Source organism: Notolepis coatsorum (genome assembly GCF_963971535.1).
Source record: "Notolepis coatsorum genome assembly, chromosome: 16".
In the NCBI taxonomy this organism is placed as follows: Eukaryota; Metazoa; Chordata; class Actinopteri; order Aulopiformes; family Paralepididae; genus Notolepis; species Notolepis coatsorum.
The window spans coordinates 88,670,439-88,690,604 of NC_140180.1; the positions used below are offsets into that span (position 1 = coordinate 88,670,439).

The window sequence follows — 20,166 nt, forward strand, 5'->3', positions numbered from 1 at the left end:
TACAGGATAGATTTTAAGGTTCTCCTATTTGTTTTTAAAGCCCTTAATGGTCACACACCCTCCTACATCTCAGACCTCCTATCCCCCTATTCCAACACCAGGTCCCTCAGGTCAGCCGATCAGAGGCTCCTGACAGTCCGGAGGTCTAACCTCAAGCTAAGGGGGGGCCGTGCCTTTGCTATCGCAGCCCCTGAACTGTGGAACAGCATCCCCACCTCCATTAGGCTCGCCCCCTCGATAGATGCCTTCAAATCGAGGCTCAAAACCCACTTCTACCTACTAGCCTTTCCCGTTCACTGACTCATGCCCTGTTTTTCTATGTGTTTGCCTGTGTGCCCTCCCATAAAACGGAGTGTGATTGTTGTCTATATGTATCTTGTGTATTTACCCTCTGTACAGCACTTTGGTTGACACGCGTCATGTGAAATGTGCTTTATAAATAAATTTGATTGATTGATTGATTGAGTGGAGCGAGGCCAAAACTGGGCTGATATGTTCATGTTTTTTTGTTTTGGTGAGGAGGCGCGCGGCTGCGTTCTGCACCAGTTGTAGGCGGCGAAGCAAGGATTTGTCGATGCCCGTGTAAAGGGCATTGCAGTAGTCGAGGCGAGTGGTGACAAAGGCATGTATCACCGTCTCTAGGTTACTTTGGGAGAGGTATGCCTTTGTCTTCTCCAGGAGTCTAAGGTGGTAAAAACTGTTTTTGACTACGGCGCTGACCTGTTTGTCAAATTTAAAATTGCTGTCGAAGATGACCCCGAGGTTCCTGACAGAGGTGGAGAGGTTTGGACCCAGGGGACCAAGTGCGTCAATGAGGGGGGTCGGGGGGGCACTATTAAAAACAATGACCTCGGTTTTCCCTTAATTTAATGTCAGGGAGTTTTCAGACATCCAGCACTTGATTTCTGCCAGGCAGTCAAGTAGTGGTGTTATTGATGTTTTCCCTTGGGTGGGTTTTAAGGGGAGGTAGACCTGCACGTCATCAGCGAAGCAATGGAATAAGATGTTATGTTTTGCCAAGATCTGGCCTAGGGGGAGTATATATAGGAGGAAGAGAGTGGGACCCAATATCGAGCCTTGGGGCACCCCGCAGGTGAGGGGGGCCACAGAGGAAGTGAAGTCACCAAGTTGGACAGAGAAGGTCCTATTACTTAAGTAGGACCGGAACCAGTCTAAGACGGGGCCCCTAAGGCCTACGTAATGCTCGAGGCGAGCTAAGAGGATGTGGTGATCTACCGTATCAAAGGCGGCTGTGAGGTCAAGGAGTAGTAGTAGGGATGAGTTACCTGCATCAGCAGCTGAAATCAGGTCGTTTAAGACACGGAGGAGGGCCGTTTCAGTGCTGTGTCGTGGTTTAAAGCCAGATTGGAATTTATCATGGATGTTGTTGTGTTCAAGGAATGATTGTAGCTGTATGTAGACTATGCGCTCCAGGATTTTTGATAAAAATGGTAATTGTGAGATGGGTCTAAAATTGGCAAAGACAGAGGGATCGAGGTTGGGCTTCTTTATCCGGGGCTGGACCACAGCATGCTTGAAGGCAGCCGGGACACATCCAGTGCTGAGGCAGGCGTTTAGTAGAGGTAATAATGCGAGGAGGACAGGGTCAGGTACTTCCTTTAGGATGTGCGAGGGGAGTGCGTCTGAGGGGGGATTTGTTGGTTGCAGGTGTTTAATGGCATCAGAAAGGGAGGAGAGGGAGACCGGGGCAAACTGGTCAAAAACAGCAGGCAGTCACAGTGGGTGGGGGGGGGCAAGGGGGGCAGGGGGGAGAGAGATCTAAGGGCAGAGACTTTGCTGATGAAAAAGTGTTGGAAGCCTTCACATAGAGCTAATGAAGGTACGACAGAGGGAGTGGCACAGGGGTTGATGAGGGAGTTTAGGACTTTGAACAAGGCCTGGGGTTTATTTGAATTTGTTGTGACTAGGTTAGAAATGTAAGTTGTTTTTGCAATTTTGACAGCCGTTTGGTAGATGGACAGAGCGCTGTGTAGGATTTGGAAGGAGACATGCAACAGTGCGCAAGAGCAGCTTGTGCACGAGGTGCACAGACATGAGCAGAAGAATGCCGCTCAGAGGTATCGCCCCAGAACAGAGTGGACAGAGAGAGCTCACAGAGCAAGTGACACAGACACACGAAGGAACTGTGAATACTGTGGGAACAGAGCACACAAGGAAGGAGAGAACTGTTCGGCAAGAGGAAAACAATGCACGAAATGCGGAAGATGGAACCACTTTGCTAAAGTTAGCAGGGCAGGTAGCTTCCAGAAAAAGTCAGTGCATGAGGTGAGCATGCGCCCTGAGTCAGGCGAAGAGTCAGACGAACTATATGTAGACACCGTAACAGACAGACGGTTTGCTGAAACAGAACAAGCTTTTGCAGACATACAAATAGGAAAACAGGGCACAGAGCTTAAATTTAAACTAGACACAGGTGCACAGGTAAATGTAATTCCCTTGAGAGAGTATCACAGCTTGCAAGATAAATGCAAAATCCAGCCTACTTCATGCAGACTGACAGGATATGGTGGAGAGAAGCTCGCAGTAAAGGGCACATGCACATTGAATTGTAAATACAAAGAGTGTGACATGTTATTGGACTTTTACATTGTAGACACTCAGGCACCCCCAGTTCTAGGCTTACAAGCATGCCTGAATATTGACCTTATTAAACTAGTGTTGTCAGTCACTGCATACACAGACAAACAAACCATCATGGAAGAATATCACGATGTGTTTAAAGGAATTGGACTGTTCCCGGGAGAGTGTCACATCCATATAAACCCAGATGCCACGCCAGTGGTCTGCCCACTGAGAAGGACACCGATCGCCCTGCGCAGCCGCCTGAAAAAGGAGCTACAACATATGGAAGACACACAGATCATCACCAAGGTCATTGAACCAACGGAGTGGGTCAGTGCACTAGTCATCGTTGAGAAACCACACACAGGCAAGGTCAGAATATGCTTGGACCCAAGGGAGATAAACAAGGCTATCAAGCGCCCGCATTACCCTTTGCCAACACTAGAGGACATCACACCCAGACTAATAGGTGCACGCTATTTCAGCGTACTGGATGCAAGATCAGGATACTGGTCCATCAAGCTCTCTCAAGAATCATCAAAGCTGACGACATTCAACACACCATTCGGACGGTACAGGTTCCTACGCTTACCGTTTGGACTCGCCTCTGCTCAGGATGAATTCCAACTGAAAATCTACGAGACATACAAGGGTTTAAACGGAGTAGCAGCTATAGTAGACGACATCCTCGTCTATGGCGCAACCAGAAAGGAGCACAACAAGAATCTCCATGCAATGCTAGAGAGATCACGGGAAAGAGGCGTCCGGCTCAATGCAGACAAATGCACCATCGGAGCATTTGTGTCAGGGCTGAGTTACTTCGGGCACGTTCTTTCAGCTGACGGCGTGAAGCCGGACCCAGGCAAAATAGCTGCCATCAAGGAGATGGAGGCGCCAAAGAGCCGTGCAGAGCTGGAGACCGTGCTGTCGTATTCGATTTATATAGAATAATCTTCAGGACGAAGAGATAGCTTTTATATATTTATTCAAAGGTAAGTATCGTTCAGCATGAGTGTAACTCCATTCACGGCTGGCAGCCAACTGACTGTCAGGACCCCTGGTCAGGTATACATAATAGCAAGGTGCGCCTGGAAATTAAGAAGGGTTGTGCAATACTCTGTAAGAGTTTCTTTGTAAACAATAACAAGTGTGTTACCTGTGTCAGGACCAGGCAATGTAAACAGGTAGGATTAATATGTTAAACATAAAGATTCATGTATCAAGGTATTACAGTTCGTATTGTGTGCCCTCTTATTCTGGATAGTCTGCTTTAATATTTGAATACTTCAGCTGTGAATAAGGTATGTATTCATGGCTTATTTGGTCGTGTCTCAACACTCTTACCATATGCAGTTCTTATTTGTAGAAGTAGCTTGCTAACAAAATGGGAATATATCGACAATTAAGCAAGGTAAGTAGGTCATAGATTCAACACATATAGTAAGTCATCATTTCAGCCTTTTTTTTTTTTTTTTTTTTCTCAATGGGGCAAATTGTGTTATAATAGGGCAGCGATCCGCCTGCACCCTGTACATTTATAGGTCTAAAATGTCCCGAGGCTTCACTGCTCGGCCGGATCTGGTGTAGTATGAAGCTGAGTTCTCTTCTGAGTCCTCTGACAGTTCAGGGTCGTTGGTCTCCGGCGGTTGATCGACGCACTCTGGACTTGGCATACCGTCGCTGTCCTGGAAGTGTTCCTCTTTTGTGTCCCTCAGGTGCCTGCGGTTGCGGCGGTATTCGCGTCCATCTTGGGTGCGAACGTGGTATGACCGCGCAGTGTCGGCTGGTTGTATGACTACTGCTGGCCTCCAGCGTCCAAGTTCTTGTAGCCTGACAGATTCACCACACTGTAGTGGGGGCAGCGGTCTAGCTGACCTGTCATAGTATTTCTTCTGGTGCTTTTGTCTCTGCACTCGCTTGTCATGTCCATCTTTTTGGCTTACTACCCCTGGCCGCAGCTGTTGGTTGGTGCTCGGGAGGGTTGAGCGTAGCCTGCGGCTCATCAACAGCTGTGCCGGCGATTTGAAGTTGTCGACTGGGGTGTTACGATATTCCAGGAGGCTTAGGTACGGGTCTCTTCCGTCTGCCTTAGCCTTGTCCATGAGTGATTTTGCCGTCTTCACGGTTCTCTCCGCTAGTCCGTTGCTTTGCGGATAGTGTGGGCTTGACGTGACGTGTGTAAACTCCCACGACTTGGCGAATGCCTCGAACTCTTTAGACTTGTATTGTGGTCCGTTGTCTGAGACTATGGTCTCTGGGACGCCATGCCTGGCACAGGCTGCCTTTAGCTTGTGGACAACAGCTGCCGATGTGGTGCTGTGAAGTCTGTCTAGTTCGAAGAATCTGCTGTAGTAGTCGACGGTCACAACATAGTCCTGGTTGTTCCAGTTAAAGAGATCTGTCCCTACAACCTGCCAGGGGCGGTCTGGGATACGATGAGGCATCATGGGCTCCTTGGTGTTTGATGGGCGGCGCTCTTGGCATATTGAGCACTTCTCCACGACTTGCTCTATATGTCTACCCATTCCAGGCCAGAACATGATGTCTCGTGCTCTCAGTTTGCATTTTTCCATTCCCATGTGGCCTGCATGGATCTTGATCAGCATCTCTCCTCTGAGGCTGGTAGGGATGACTATTTTCTCCCCTTTGAAAATTATTCCATTCGTTTTGGATAGTTCATCTCTGTGATTCCAGTATTCGGTGATGTTCTGGGGGCATTGTTTTCTTTCCTCAGGCCATCCCTCCAGGATAGCCTGGCTGAGCAGCTTTAGCTGTGTGTCATTGTCTGTTGTTTCTCTGATCTCCTGTAGCCTGTCGTCGTGTACAGGTAAGCTGTTGTATACCATGTGTACCTGAAGGTCCATCCCTTCACTGAGACCGTCGTCGTGAGAGGTGAGTGATTTCCTGGACAGCGTGTCGGCTACTGGGATGTCTTTCCCAGGGCGGTGCACGATCGTGAAGTTGTACTTGTGTAGTTGTAGTATCATCCTCTGTAACCGCGGTGGGGCTGCGGCGATCGGCTTCTTCATGATCGACTCCAGGGGCTTGTGGTCAGATTGCACCATAACATGGCGACCGTAGGCATATTGGTGGAAACGTTTGAATCCATAAAGGACTGCGTACATCTCCTTTTCGATTTGTGCGTAGTTGACCTCGCTGTCCGTGAGTGATCTGGATGCGTAGCTAATGGGCCTTCCTTCCTGCATCAGCACAGCACCCAGACCATACTTTGATGCGTCCACTTGTAAGCTGAGCTCCTTATCTGGGTCAAAGTAGATGAGGACTGGCCCAGGTTCACTGGTAAGTATGTCTTTCATCTTTTGGAATGCAGCGTCGTGCTGCGCGTCCCACAGGAACTCATTCGATTGTTTAAGCAGCTGTCTCATGGGTGCGTTGATCTCGGAGAGGCTCGGGGCGAATTTCGCCAGATAGTTGACCATGCCTAGCACGGTCTCCAGTTCTGCACGGCTCTTTGGCGCCTCCATCTCCTTGATGGCAGCTATCTTGCCTGGGTCAGGCTTCATGCCGTCAGCTGAAAGGATGTGCCCGAAGTAGCTCACTTCGATGGCTCCGATGGTGCACTTGTCTGCGTTGAGCCGAACGCCTCTCTCCCGTGATCTCACCATCATTGCATGTAGGTTCTTATCGTGTTCCTCTCTGGTCGCGCCATATACAAGGATGTCGTCTACTATAGCTGCTACTCCGTTCAGTCCCTCGTATGTCTCGTCGATTTTTCGTTGGAACTCGTCCTGGGCAGAAGCGAGCCCAAATGGTAATCGTAGGAATCTGTATCGTCCAAACGGTGTGTTGAACGTCGTCAGCTTCGATGATTCTGTGGAGAGCTTGATGGACCAGTATCCCGACCTTGCATCCAGTACGCTGAAATAGCGTGCGCCTGTTAGTCTGGGTGTGATGTCCTCTAGTGTCGGCAGAGGGTAGTGCGGGCGCTTGATAGCCTTGTTTAGCTCCTTAGGATCCAAACATAGTCTGAGCTTGCCTGTGCGTGGTTTCTCAACAATGACCAGTGCACTGACCCACTCCGTTGGTTCGATGACTCTAGCGATGATCTGTGTGTCTTCCATACTCTGTAGCTCCTTCTTTAGTCGCCCACGCAGGGCGATCGGTGTCCTTCTCAGTGGGCAGACTACTGGCGTGGCGTCTGGGTCTATATGGATGTGACACTCTCCTGGGAATAGTCCTATCCCTTTAAACACGTCGTGGTATTCTTCCATGATGGTCTGTTTATCTGTGTGTGCATTTACTGACAATACTAGTTTAATGAGGTCCATATTCAGGCATGCCTGTAAACCTAGAACTGGGGGTGCCTGAGTGTCTACTATGTAAAAGTCTAACAACATGCCACGCTCTTTGTATTTACACTTTAACGTGCATGTGCCCTTTACCACTAGCTTCTCTCCACCATATCCTGTCAGTCTGCGTGAAGTAGGCTGTATTTTGCGTTTATCTTGTAAACTGTGATACTCTCTCAAAGGAATTACATTTACTTGTGCACCTGTGTCTAACTTAAATTTAAGCTCTGTGCCCTGTTTTCCTACTTGTATGTCTGCGAACGCTTGTTCTGTTGCATCAAACCGTCTGTCTGTCACGGTGTCTACATACAGTCCGTCTGACTCTTCTCCTGACTCAGAGCGCATGCTAATCTCGTGTACTGACTTTTTCTGGAAACTACCGGCCCTGCAGACTTTGGCAAAGTGGTTCCATTTTCCACACTTCGTGCACTGTTTTCCCCTAGCTACACAGTTATCCCCTTCCTTGTGAGCTCTACCCCCACAGTATCCACAGTTCTTACGTGTGTCTGTGTCGCTCGCTCTGTTCGCTCTCTCTGTCCACTCTGCTCTGGGGCGATATCTCTGAGCGCTATACTTCTGTTCATGTCTGTGCACCTCGTGCACGAGCTGCTCCTGCGCGCTGCTCGTGGCGCCAGTAAAGCTCTTTATCTGTGATTGTGCTAGCTCGTGGGCTCTAGCTATATCTACCGCTTTGTCTAACGACAAGTCTGATCCAACGTTTAATAGTTTCTCTCTTACTTTTGCTGAGTGTATGCCAAACACTATGCGGTCTCTAACCATCTCATCATTGTTCACATATGCACAGTCTTTCACCAGTAGTTTCAATGCAGTGACAAATTGTTCGAATGACTCGCTCGGTTGCTGGGTTTTCTCATGGAATTTGTACCTGGCGAAAATTGTGTTCCTCCTTGGAAGTACGTATGCTTCGAAATTGTCATAGTAGCTCTTCAATACCTTTGCTTCATCTGCACTGAGAGTCCATGTGTTGTGAATGTCTCTCCCTCTTTCTCCGCTCCACAATAGCAGGTAGCTACATTTCTCGTCCTCTCCTTTCTTCTTGAGTGGGCCCGAAAACATCAACTCTGCATGCTGCCTGAACTTCTTCCATTCTCCCGGTAAGTCCAGAGAATCCCAATTCATCCGTGGCGACGGGACTCCGTTGATATCCATGTTCATCCTGCTTCTGACACCATGTCGTATTCGATTTATATAGAATAATCTTCAGGACGAAGAGATAGCGTTTATATATTTATTCAAAGGTAAGTATCGTTCAGCATGAGTGTAACTCCATTCACGGCTGGCAGCCAACTGACTGTCAGGACCCCTGGTCAGGTATACATAAGCAAGGTGCGCCTGGCGCGCCTGTCGTAAATGATATATTCACAGCATGAATAATATAGTAAAGATATATTCAAAGCATGAATATTACACCCCCAGCATAGAAGAGGACGCTGGCCACTACAGACTAGAATGACTGTCTGCAGCAGTGACACATTGAAGGACCGGCCCACAGCAAAAAGACCAGTGTTGAATTAACTCTTCTTTAACTCCAAAACAGAGTTAAAGTAACACTAAGGGGATTAGACAAATAACACTGCTCCGAGTAAAAAAAATTACTATTTGGGAGTGTTAATTGCACTCCCTAAAGTGTCAAGTTATCAACTCTGAAACTTTTTTTAAATTAATTTTATATACGTATATATTAATTATAAGAATGAATTCCATAAACAAATAATTTTCAAAAATACAATTTATTGTTCTCCCTTTGTCAATACAGCTGAATTAAAACACCATGAATGAAGGTATAATGTACAACAGGGTTAGAAAAAAAAATCCAGGGCTTTTTTTGCCCCCCCTTAATTGATTTTCGTTTTCTTTTTTTTGGGGGGGGGGGGGGGGGGGGGCACAGCATTATTAACATTAACATAACATATTAAGGTTTTGATGCATAGAAAGGTCTGTGCTACAGTTAGATTAGATTGATTGTCCTTTAATTTTGCACTCATGACATTAGTCTGTCTGTGTGTGTGTGTGTCTCTCTCTCTCTCTCTCTCTCTCTCTCTCTCTCTCTCTCTCTCAGCTTGGAATGATGGAATCATCCATGATAAATTAACTTTGACTTGAACTAATGCCCATTCTTTCTCTAGAACAATACAGATTGACAAATGTTTCATTATGCACTATACAACTAAGGTTAATAAGTTATAATTAAGATATCAATTGTATAAGATTTATTTAGGATAACTAAAGACAGGACTTTACTAAAAGTTGACACTCACAGTAATTTCTTCCAGAACAAGCTTAAAATAGCAAAGGATATATGGTTGATCATTTGTCTGTCTATATCGTGTCTGTTTCTCTCTCTCTCTCTCTCTCTCTCTCTCTCTCTCTCTCTCTCTCTCTCTCTCTCTCTCTCTCTCTCTCTCTCACACACCTTTGTAAAACACTCATGAGACCAAAGAAAATGCCTTTGAAAACAATATGTAAAGATATATAAGATGGTATATATATACATATTGTTCACACTATGGTGAGGCATAAGACATGGTGTTTACACATTCAAGTGGTTAGGGCTGGGCAATATAACGATAACGATAATTATCGCAATATATTTTAATAATCGATATAGAAAAAAAATATATCGATTTTGTCTTTCTTGCCTGCAACTTAAAGTAATGGCTTTGCTTGTCCAAATGACAATACTGACCAAATTGAGATTTATTTTTCTCTTGTCCATTTATTTTGTTTGCTTTCTAATGTAAAATACAGTTTGAAATCGTCTGTACACAGTAGGCTATGTGTGCTAGCAGAGCTAGTCTCCAGTCACGAGTCACAGTGGTTTGTCCACCAAAAAAGCGCCAAAAGATATAAAAGAAACTAGCAGAGCCAGAACTGTTCAACTCCCCTGGTGCCACAGCCAACAGAGAAGCCTGTTTACTTTCGCTTTCAAACCAGCTGCAGCCTGAGAACTGGAGTGTGAGGGGCTGTAACACTAAAGATGGCGGCAACGACAAAGAATTGCTGCAAAATAAACATACATCTGTTGTTTAAAATATTTTTTTTAATACTTATAACAATATCGATAATTATGGATATCGCGTGATATGATATTGTCATCGATATCGTTATCGCGATATCATTTTTGGCCATATCGCCCAGCCCTACAAGTGGTTATAGTGTAACTGTCATAATCTGAACCATCTGGACACAGACAATCCTCTGCCACCCTCTGGCGCTCTGTTTGCGGTACTGCAGAACTGCCTACTCATTGTCTGGAGCTTATTGACTGTGTGTATTAATGTGTTCCCCTTGTATTTGTTATCGGTCCTGTGTGCTCCCCAGTATGTTCAGATGTCTGCCTATTAGTCTAGTGTCCTTGTCTTGTTGTATTATTTCTGTCCATGTAATATTGTTCTAGTCTAGTCCTCTTGTATTCATTGTATTATTATTCATGTGTCCTAGCCTGTCAGCCCCCAGCTGTTCCTTGTCAAATATAATTAGTATCTGTATTTATACGTACCGCTCCCCTGTTACCAGTGTTGCGCCATTGTCCTTTGTACCCATGTATCCTGCCGTGCTGTTCTACCTACCTTGTGTTCCCCCCGTGATGCTCCCTGTGTTATCCTGTCGTGCTACTCTGCTTATCCTTCGTGAAAGCCTTGTTATCCTGTATTTCCTCGTGAGTCCATTCCTGTATTTCTAGTCCACGTTTTCCAGCTTGGCTGAGGTTTTGGTTTCCCGTGTTTTGAGTTCGGTTTTGTTTTCCCTTGTAATGTTCCTTGTTTACTGCTACTCCAGTAAAACTTGTCAATTGCAACGTCGACTCGTGCCTCGTCTCTCTCACCCTCCTGTCCTGCGCTTGAATCCTACACCTCTCCTAAACTCCCCACTACAACAGTAACAGAGTATTTTCTGTTTCTTAAATAATAGATTCTTATCAAACTGGTGAACTACACGCCTGTAGCCCCTAAAGCTGCTAAAATACACATTTTGTTCACTGTTTTGTTTCTAGAAGTAGAGCAGGTTGGAAACCCTAAGTATTACTCTCCCCAAAACCAAGACTTCTCCCCAAGCAGAAACAATTTATGAGTAACGCATGCCTACTCCCATTATGGGCGGTAAGTGTGTACACAAAGTTAAAACACAGATATACACATTCTCTCCTCAAGTAGATAATGTTTTTTTTTGGGTTATTAATGAATAAAAAAATGTACATGTATTAACTCTAAAATTGCCACAGTTATCTACAATAGAAACGATAAAGAAGTGCCAACCACATATTATTATAATAATTCATCCAGTTTTCTTTTAAGTGTTTTGGTTAATCAGAGTGTTTACCAATCGTATATTATCGTTTTTTTTTGTTCCAAGTGTTATTTTTGATTACATCACTAACAAAATAATAAAAGAAAAAAGACTCATTTAATCAGATTAATCACTTTATTCAAATTGAGGATTTAGTTTCAAGTTTCAAGTTTCTTTAATAGTTGTCATACAGAAGTACAGAATACTTTTATACAAAATGCTTCTTACTGTTACGCTCCAGAGACTGTGCTAGACAAGATAAGTATGAAATAAAATAGTATAGCATGTAAAATAGAAGTAAAAATAGAAGTCACAGTGTTCAGTATAGACATATGTACAATGTTCGATGCAGAATAGAAGTAACTGAGTTACCATACAATATACAATATACTATGCAATGTACTAATATACAATACTATATAGTGCAAAGCAGAAATGGGATGAGGTACAATTTAGGTATAATTTACAGTAAGGTGTACGAGTTGTAGTGCAAATCCTTTACCAATAAATATAAAGTGTGTTTAGGTGATCTAAAGTGTGGAGAGTGGGTGCTGCAGTGTGTTGTTTGTTTAAAGTGAGTGTGTGCGTGTGGATGTGTGTGCTGTGTGCATTTGATGGTTGTTGCATAGTGTTTATTGTTCGTTGAGCAGCCTGGTGGCCTGGGGATAGAAGCTTCTTCTGAGTCTTTCTGTGCTCGCCATGAGACTCCGGTATCGCTTGCCTGACCGCAGCAGTTCAAAGAGGCAGTTGTTTGGGTGGCTGGAGTCCTTGATGATTATCTTAGCCTTACCCCTGCACCGCTTGTTGTAAATGTTCTGGAAGGTGGGAAGCCCCCCTCCAATTGTGCGTTTGGCTGAACGTGTCACTCTCTGTAGTCTGCTTCGGTCTTGTGCAGTGCTATTCCCAAACCAGGAGGTGATGTTGCCAGTCAGGATGCTCTCTATTGTACATGAGTAGAAGTTCTTAAGGATCTTCTGACTGACTTGGAACTTCCTTAGGCGCCTGAGGAAGTAGAGGCGTTGTCGTGCCTTCTTCACAACACTGTCAATGTGTGTGGTCCATGTCAAGTCCTTGGATATGTGGGCTCCGAGGTACTTCTGTTCACTCTCTCAACCGGTGCCCCGTCGATGCTGAGGGGGCTGTAGTCCCTGACCCCCGACCTCCTAAAGTCCACAATCATCTCCTTTGTTTTGCTGACGTTCGAGGATATACAATTTAGTTCGAGGATATAAAAAAAAATGTATAAAGAAAATCAGAATTATTTTTTTATTAATTTTTTTTATTAAAAACGAAGGTTCGAATGTTTGTACGAAAAACCCTGACGACGTTTGAATCCCAAAAACAGGCTTCGGGGACAGCCTTACGAAAATTGAGGATTTAGTTTGAGGATAAAAAATAATAATAATAAAGAATTTATATTAAAAATTATTAAAAACGAAGGTTCGAACGTCTGTTCAAAGAACTCTGACGACGTTTGATGTCACAGTATGATGTCATAATCAAACATTCTAGAACATTTGTGATGTCACAGTATGTGATAATAGAAAATTCTAGAACATTTGTATGTCACAGTATGATGTCATGATAGAACATTCTAGAACATTTGTGATGTCACAGTATGATGACATAATAGAACATTCTAGAACATTTGTGATGTCACAGTATGATGTCATAATAAAACATTCTAGAGCATTTGTGATGTCACAGTATGATGTCATAATCAAACATTCTAGAACATTTGTGATGTCACAGTATGATGTCATAATAGACATTCTAGAACATTTGTGATGTCACAGTATGATGTCATAATAAAACATTCTAGAACATTTGTGATGTCACAGTATGATGTCATAATAAAACATTCTCGAACATTTGTGATGTCACAGTATGATGTCATAATCAAACATTCTAGAACATTTGTGATGTCACAGTATGATGTCATAATAGACCATTCTAGAACATTTGTATGTCACAGTATGATGTCATGATAGAACATTCTAGAACATTTGTGATGTCACAGTATGATGTCATAATAGAACATTCTAGAACATTTGTGATGTCACAGTATTATGTCATAATCAAACATTCTAGAACATTTGTGATGTCACAGTATGATGTCATAATAGACCATTCTAGAACATTTGTATGTCACAGTATGATGTCATGATAGACCATTCTAGAACATTTGTGATGTCACAGTATGATGTCATAATAGAACATTCTAGAACATTTGTGATGTCACAGTATGATGTCATAATAGAACATTCTAGAACATTTGTGTATCTATATATATTCAACAATTCTCTCACAAGAGCTCATTGTGCATCTTGAAACAGTACTGAACAGTACTGAACAGATAGACTAAACAACATAGATTGAAACCTGCATTTCTCAACCAGGAACCAGGAACAAGATGGCATCGGGAAGCGGGTCGGGAAGCGGGTCCAATAGTAAAAATGACTTCCGTCAGAAGTGGGACAAAGACAAGTATGAAAAAATGGCACAGAAACGCCACACGGAGGAGCGAGACAAGAAGGACGGGAAGGTGGTGCCTCCGGTCAAGAGGGAGATGCAGCGCCACAGAGACTACATGGTGGATATACTGGAGTCCGAGTTGGGCAAGTTGACCATCGTCTTCACAAAGACCACGTCCCAGGCCGAGATGGGCAGCTACTACTGCAACGGCTGCCACTGTGTGGTAAAGGACTCGATCAACTCCCTGGACCACATCAACAGCAAGAAGCACCAGAGGAACCTGGGCATGTCGACGCGCGTGGAGCGCTCCTCGCTGGACCAGGTGAAGAAGCACTATGAGAACAACAAGAAGAAGATGGAGGAGAAACAGAAGGAGTACGACTTCGAGGAGCGCATGAAGGAGCTCCGGGAGGAGGAGGAGAAAGCCAAGATGGAGGAGAAACAGAAGGAGTACGACTTCGAGGAGCGCATGAAGGAGCTCCGGGAGGAGGAGGAGAAAGCCAAGATGGAGGAGAAACAGAAGGAGTACGACTTCGAGGAGCGCATGAAGGAGCTCCGGGAGGAGGAGGAGAAAGCCAAGATGGAGGAGAAACAGAAGGAGTACGACTTCGAGGAGCGCATGAAGGAGCTCCGGGAGGAGGAGGAGAAAGCCAAGGCGTACAAGACGGAGAAGCAGAAAGAGAGGAAGAGGAGGGCGGAGGAAGACGTGGACTTTGAGGAGGATGACGAGATGGACGCAGTCTTGGGCTTCTCGGGCTTCGGCTCGGCCAAGAAGCCTCACTGATTCACGCTGGCTGAAGAACCTGGTGCCGTTGCCAGAGTGTTAGCTGCTCCTCGGCTGCTGTAGAGGTGTGCTTCCTGAAGGGTGGGGATGTTCTACCAAATTCAATCATGTCTTTTAGTGTGTTTTGACTTTTCTTTATATATCTTAGCATATCTGTTTACCCTATACATTCAGAATGCCACCACGTGTATTTTTTGTTCCGTTTTTATTTTTTTACCTCCACTAAAATAAATGTAGAAATTAAAGTAACTATGATTTCGCTTAATTTGCCCTCAAAATACAAACATATTCTAATAAAAGATCTAAATAAGAACACTGTTGGTTGGTGTGTTCTGCACTAGAACCATATCCGGGACCAGAACAGGAATGCACTGTATGTGGAACCAAAACCAAAATACCCTCCAACCACCACTGTGCCAGAAATGTGGATCAACCCAGTCAGAGGTCAGCTATAATACAAGGCTGTGAGATAGTTTCATCCTCCTCACTGCAGATATCTACTATTTACAAATGTTTGTGAAATAAACTTGATTTTATACCCAAAAATATATTTTTTCTGTGTTTTGGTCACTTCCTTTCCACTACCTTGCAGTGGGTCATCATTACCATTATCTTACTGTATGTGTTGAATAGCTCCCAACATGTCCTGTCTTTTTATGCCCTATGGCAACCTACTCAACAATATTCCCCGGATCTCCTACAATCCTAAATCCGCCCCTGTGGTAGTAAGCCATACTATCCAGTGGTATAACAGAGTATATATATAAAGTATATACAGTGTGTGGGTAGTATACGGGTATGTAAACAGGAATAAGTACAGAGTTAGTGACATTGCCAGTCATAGAGCTGCTTTCCATTAAAAAGCAAAAGGGGGAAATAACATGGCCGCAGTCCAGGGGCGTATCTAGACCAAGCACTGTACTGGGGCACAGGGGGGCACTCAGATTTCTTTTGGGCGGTTTTTGGGCGAAAATGGGCGGATTTTGTAACTATTTTATTTTTAACTTTATTTCGGTTTTAGGGTTAGGTTAGATGCATCCGTCTAGGGCAGGGATCTGCAATAGGCGGCCCGCGGGTCGAAATGGGCCCGCCAGCAATAATTTCTGGCCCGTCAGGTTATTTTGAGAATATGATGTTTATTTTACGCGCAGGAAATATTCACTCGTCATGACGCCAGAGTGTCTTTGTGAAGCTGTATATATCTATTCATCATATCTATGGCTGTCACTATAGCCAATTGAAATGCTAGAAATGGTCACGTGGACTGGGAGAACCAATGGAATTTCACTTTCACTTCCGCGTTTGGGATGCCATCATGTAGCGAACGTTTGCAAAAACAAAACAAACGTCTTTGGATAACTTCTTTGGGAAATACCAACTGATGAGCCAGAAGTAAAGAAGAGCCTACAACCTATAAAGCTTCTTTTAATAAACAGGAGTCATACTTAAATTTGACATTTCAAACATTTGATTTTGGAGGACTGAAACAATAATAAGCAACCGGTGACTCTCGCGTGTTGACATGGCAACACGAGGCAATGAAGCAAGCAACTGTGTTCAAGTTGGGTGGACATTCAACGCGAGTGGACATTTGACATGTTTCAAACCACCTAGCATGGATTTTGGAGGACCGAAGCAAAAACAATAATAAGCCCAGGGCAGGGCTGCCTGCATTATGGTGAGTGTTGTGTTTTAATAATAATAATACATTCGATGTATAATACACCCGCCGTGGTGCTTCAAATCAAATGCACCCTACTGATCTGTTCATGTGTTATAATAATAATAATAATAATAATAATAATAATAATAATAATAATAATAATAATAATAATAATAATAATAATACATTCGATGTATAATACACCCGCTGTGGTGCTTCAAATCAAATGCACCCTACTGATCTTGTTATGGTTTGTAACCGACCCCAATCGCACAACACAAGACAGGTATGAGAGTAAGCCAAGAACTGGGCATTTATTGAAACACACAGAAAACGGCACTGTCCCTTTAAGGGAGAACACAAATTACTGGAAAACAAGAAATGGGAAAAGGCACAGTGCCTTTAGGAGGCGAGCTGGCTAAGGGGAAGGCTAAGGGAACAGGACCAGGGCAAGGGACAAGGGCAGGAACAGGGAGGACTAGGAGGACTGGACGGGATGACTAGGAGGACTGGACAGGGAGGGCTAGGAGGACTAGAGAGGGGAAACAGGGACAGAGGCTCGCGGAGGCGGGCTGGGGAGAGGGAGGACTGGAAGGACTAGACAGGGAGGACTAGGATGACTAGGAGGACTGGGAGGACTGGACAGGGAGGACTAGGAGGACTAGACGGACTGGACGGACTGGACAGGGAGGACTAGAGAGGGGAAAACAGACAAAGACTGGGATACAAGCATTAGAAGAATGTTGCTGCTCTGCAGCTTCTCCCGGGAAGGTTCGTCTGAGGAATCAGACAGTGACGTCAGAGCCGCTCTGCAGAATCCTCTCGGCAACTCTCCGAGGTGGTAAACGGGACCGAGAGGGAGAGAGGGAGCGGGTTAGCTCAGAGTACAGTGGGGAACAGAGCAGGTGACAGGAGAAGTGACTTGTCCCAAAACAGAGTAATCCAAGTGACTGAATCTTCGGTGTAAATACACTGTGAGCGAAGTCCCAATAATAATCCAAGTGATAATATCTTCGGTGTGAAAACACACTGTGAGCGAAGTTCAAGTAAATATTATCCCAAATGAACTATCCAAAAAGCAGGCACAGGGTGAGAGACAGTCAGACAAAAAGCAGGATCTCTTCAGTGTATAAAACACACGAAAAACGAATAGGGTCAAAGACAGTCTTGCAAAAACTCACCCAGGCGCTGTGCGTAAAGAGAGCGGGATCAAACAGGGCGAGCGCGTCGCCACGGGGAACGGGTTGTCCAAGCGGAGGTCTGAGTGGTGCGCGACTGCTTGGAGTACGCGCCGGTACGGAGGGCGCATCTGGCGCGGAGGTCTGAGTGGTGCGCGACTGCTTGGAGTACGCGCCGGTACGGAGGGCGCATCTGGCGCGGAGGTCTGAGTGGTGCGCGTCTGCTTGGAGTACGCGCCGGTACGGAGGACGCATCTGGAGTGCGTCTGAATGAGCGTCTGGAGTGAAGAGCGCGTCTGCGCGGAAGAGCGCGCCAGGCCCGGAGGTCTGGATGATGCGCGTCTGCTTTGAGTATGCGCCGGTACGGAGAGCGCATCTGCTGCGCGGAGGTCTGGAGTGGAACACCGGAATACCTCCCGTAGAGGTTTAGAGAGCGCAGTGCGGTGTCTCCTTCCAGGCAAATGGCGACAGGTGGCGAAGGCTTGAGTGCATCTGGCGCGGAGGTCTGGATGCGCGTCTGGACGTCTGCTGCGCGGAGGTCTGAAGTGGAACACTGGAATACCTCCCGTGGAAGTTTAGAGAGCGCAGTCCAGTGTCTCCTTCCAGGCAAACGGCGACAGGAGGCGAAGGCTAGAGCGCATCTCACGCCGGAGATGAAAACAGCATAACAGACAGAGAACCTCCCGAAGGAGTTAGGTGATAGAGATATGATACGGAACGACCCGACCAGGCTAGAGGGGAAGAGCGAGGTACTTAAAGCCCACAGGGGAACTAATTAGAATCCCCATCAGGTGCGTGAAGGTAATTGATACTAGAACTAGAAGTGTGTGTTCGGCACCAGACCAATCAAACACATAATGACAGGTAGTCCAAGGGTGTGGCTGCTGAAGAGCAAACGAACGCGAGGGTGGGGGCTAGTGAGGTGAGGAGAATGCAATTGATTAACAGAAAACTAAAGGAACAGAGCGAGTAGGCTTAAAGGAACAGAGCGAGTAGGTGAGCAACGGACAAAACCTTACAGATCTGTTCATGTGTTATAATAATAATAATAATAATAATAATAATAATAATAATAATAATAATAATAATAATAATAATAATAATAATAATAATAATACATTCGATGTATAATACACCCGCCGTGGTGCTTCAAATCAAATGCACCCTACTGATCTGTTCATGTGTTATACTAATAATAATACATTCGATTTATAATGCGAGCACCTGCATTAAAATCAAATGACTGATCTGTTCATGTGTTATGCACTGTGTGAGAGGCACTTTATAATAGAAAAAAGACAGTGCAAACATGTATGTCGTTTTTTTTGACAGAGTTAAAAAAATGTCACTATCATTGGCCCGCCACACAATGGCTTGGGGAAAATTTGGCCCATGGGCAAACCTAATTGCCGACCCCTGGTCTAGGGTGACCAAATCCATATGATCCAAATGCAGGACAGCGTGTCGATTTTGCGGGACATTTGTTGAAATTGCGGGACAGTAATGAATATGTATACAATAATCATGTTTACATAATGTATTCATTTTGATCAAAATATAAGCATTTAATGTATTAAAAACACAATAGTGTTGTGTCTTAATTGCTTATTATACTCATAATCACTGTATAGAAGAATACCACAATCCAACATGCTGTTAAATTACCTACCGACTCCTAGCGGTTATATGGCTATAGAGTTAAGATACATGAACGCTGTGATCTCTCTTGTAATGTGATACTGAAGTGCATACATGTATTACATTGTCTACACTGGTAGTGGCTTCCTTGATTCTAAACCTGTGCAGAACACTACAAACATTTAATTTATCATTCAATGATAATCTGACAAAATTGTACAATTATTAAAATGATAATACTTTTAATACTTTTTTTTATCATATACATTTAATTGTTTTAAACTTTAATTAACAGGTTAAATGTAAATGGGATACAGGATGAATATAATAACATGAGTATTAGTAGGCCTGTGTTATGGCCTAGGCCCTAGAGTGTTATCCTCTAAGTGAAATACATATACTAATGAAAACAGCAGTGAACAACAGCAAACAACTATATATACAAAATATATCCTATGGGGAACAATAGGCTATGCTAAGCAGGGGTGCAGTCGTGCACACACGTGGTTACACGGTGTGTTATTAGTAGGTCACTCAGGGCAGAAGTGCGCGCAATGATAAGTACCCGGCCGTTGTAGAAAGCTACCCGGCCGGCGGCCGGCACTTCTAACCTAGACTTTGCATAATAATAGGATACCTACGAGAAGGTGGGGGGCTGCTTGATCTCCATTGTTATGCATAATAATCATCTGTTCTGTGTGCAACTGAGGGAACATGTATGCGCGTGCGCGGGAGCGCGCGTGCACGTGGCGTGTCACCAGTTCCCATATTACGACTGCACCACTGATGCTAAGCAAATGGCTGTAACATGCGCGATTTGCGTCTCGAACATAGAAATGTGCCTCTGAAAGTTTCAGCACCATGGAGAGCACCATGTTAGTGCTTGAGGAATTTATATTTATTACTGGATTGTGCAGCTTCTAGTAGAGCCTTCTGACCAAGAGCATATTTATAAAAAGCTGCACATGTGAGAGAGAAAATAGTTTTGACTTGTATTTCTCTCTTCACGAGCTCCACACTGAATCTATTTCTCTGGTCCGTCCACGCGCCAGTCATGAGGGAGAACAACCTCTCTATGAACGCATTCGTGACCGGGATGCTCAGGAAGAAAGAAGCCAGCTGGGTCATGTTGGGGGTCTGGATGTCCTTCAACAGCAGCCCCCACTTCACTCCAACAGTCGCCTCCATCTCCACCACTTCCTTCTGATGTGGAACGATTAAACAAAACTC

General features: G+C 44.6%; 1 protein-coding gene across 1 annotated transcript; it reads left to right on the top strand.

The window, feature by feature from the left end:
* Window positions 1-13,611: 13,611 nt before the first annotated feature.
* LOC311243251 (zinc finger matrin-type protein 2-like) lies at window positions 13,612-14,457 on the top strand (the record flags this gene model as incomplete). Its single annotated transcript, XM_084332401.1, has 2 exons — window positions 13,612-14,028; window positions 14,254-14,457. 2 exons carry the CDS (start codon window positions 13,612-13,614, stop codon window positions 14,455-14,457), a joined length of 621 nt encoding a protein of 206 aa, XP_084188527.1.
* Between the last annotated feature and the right edge of the window lie 5,709 nt (window positions 14,458-20,166).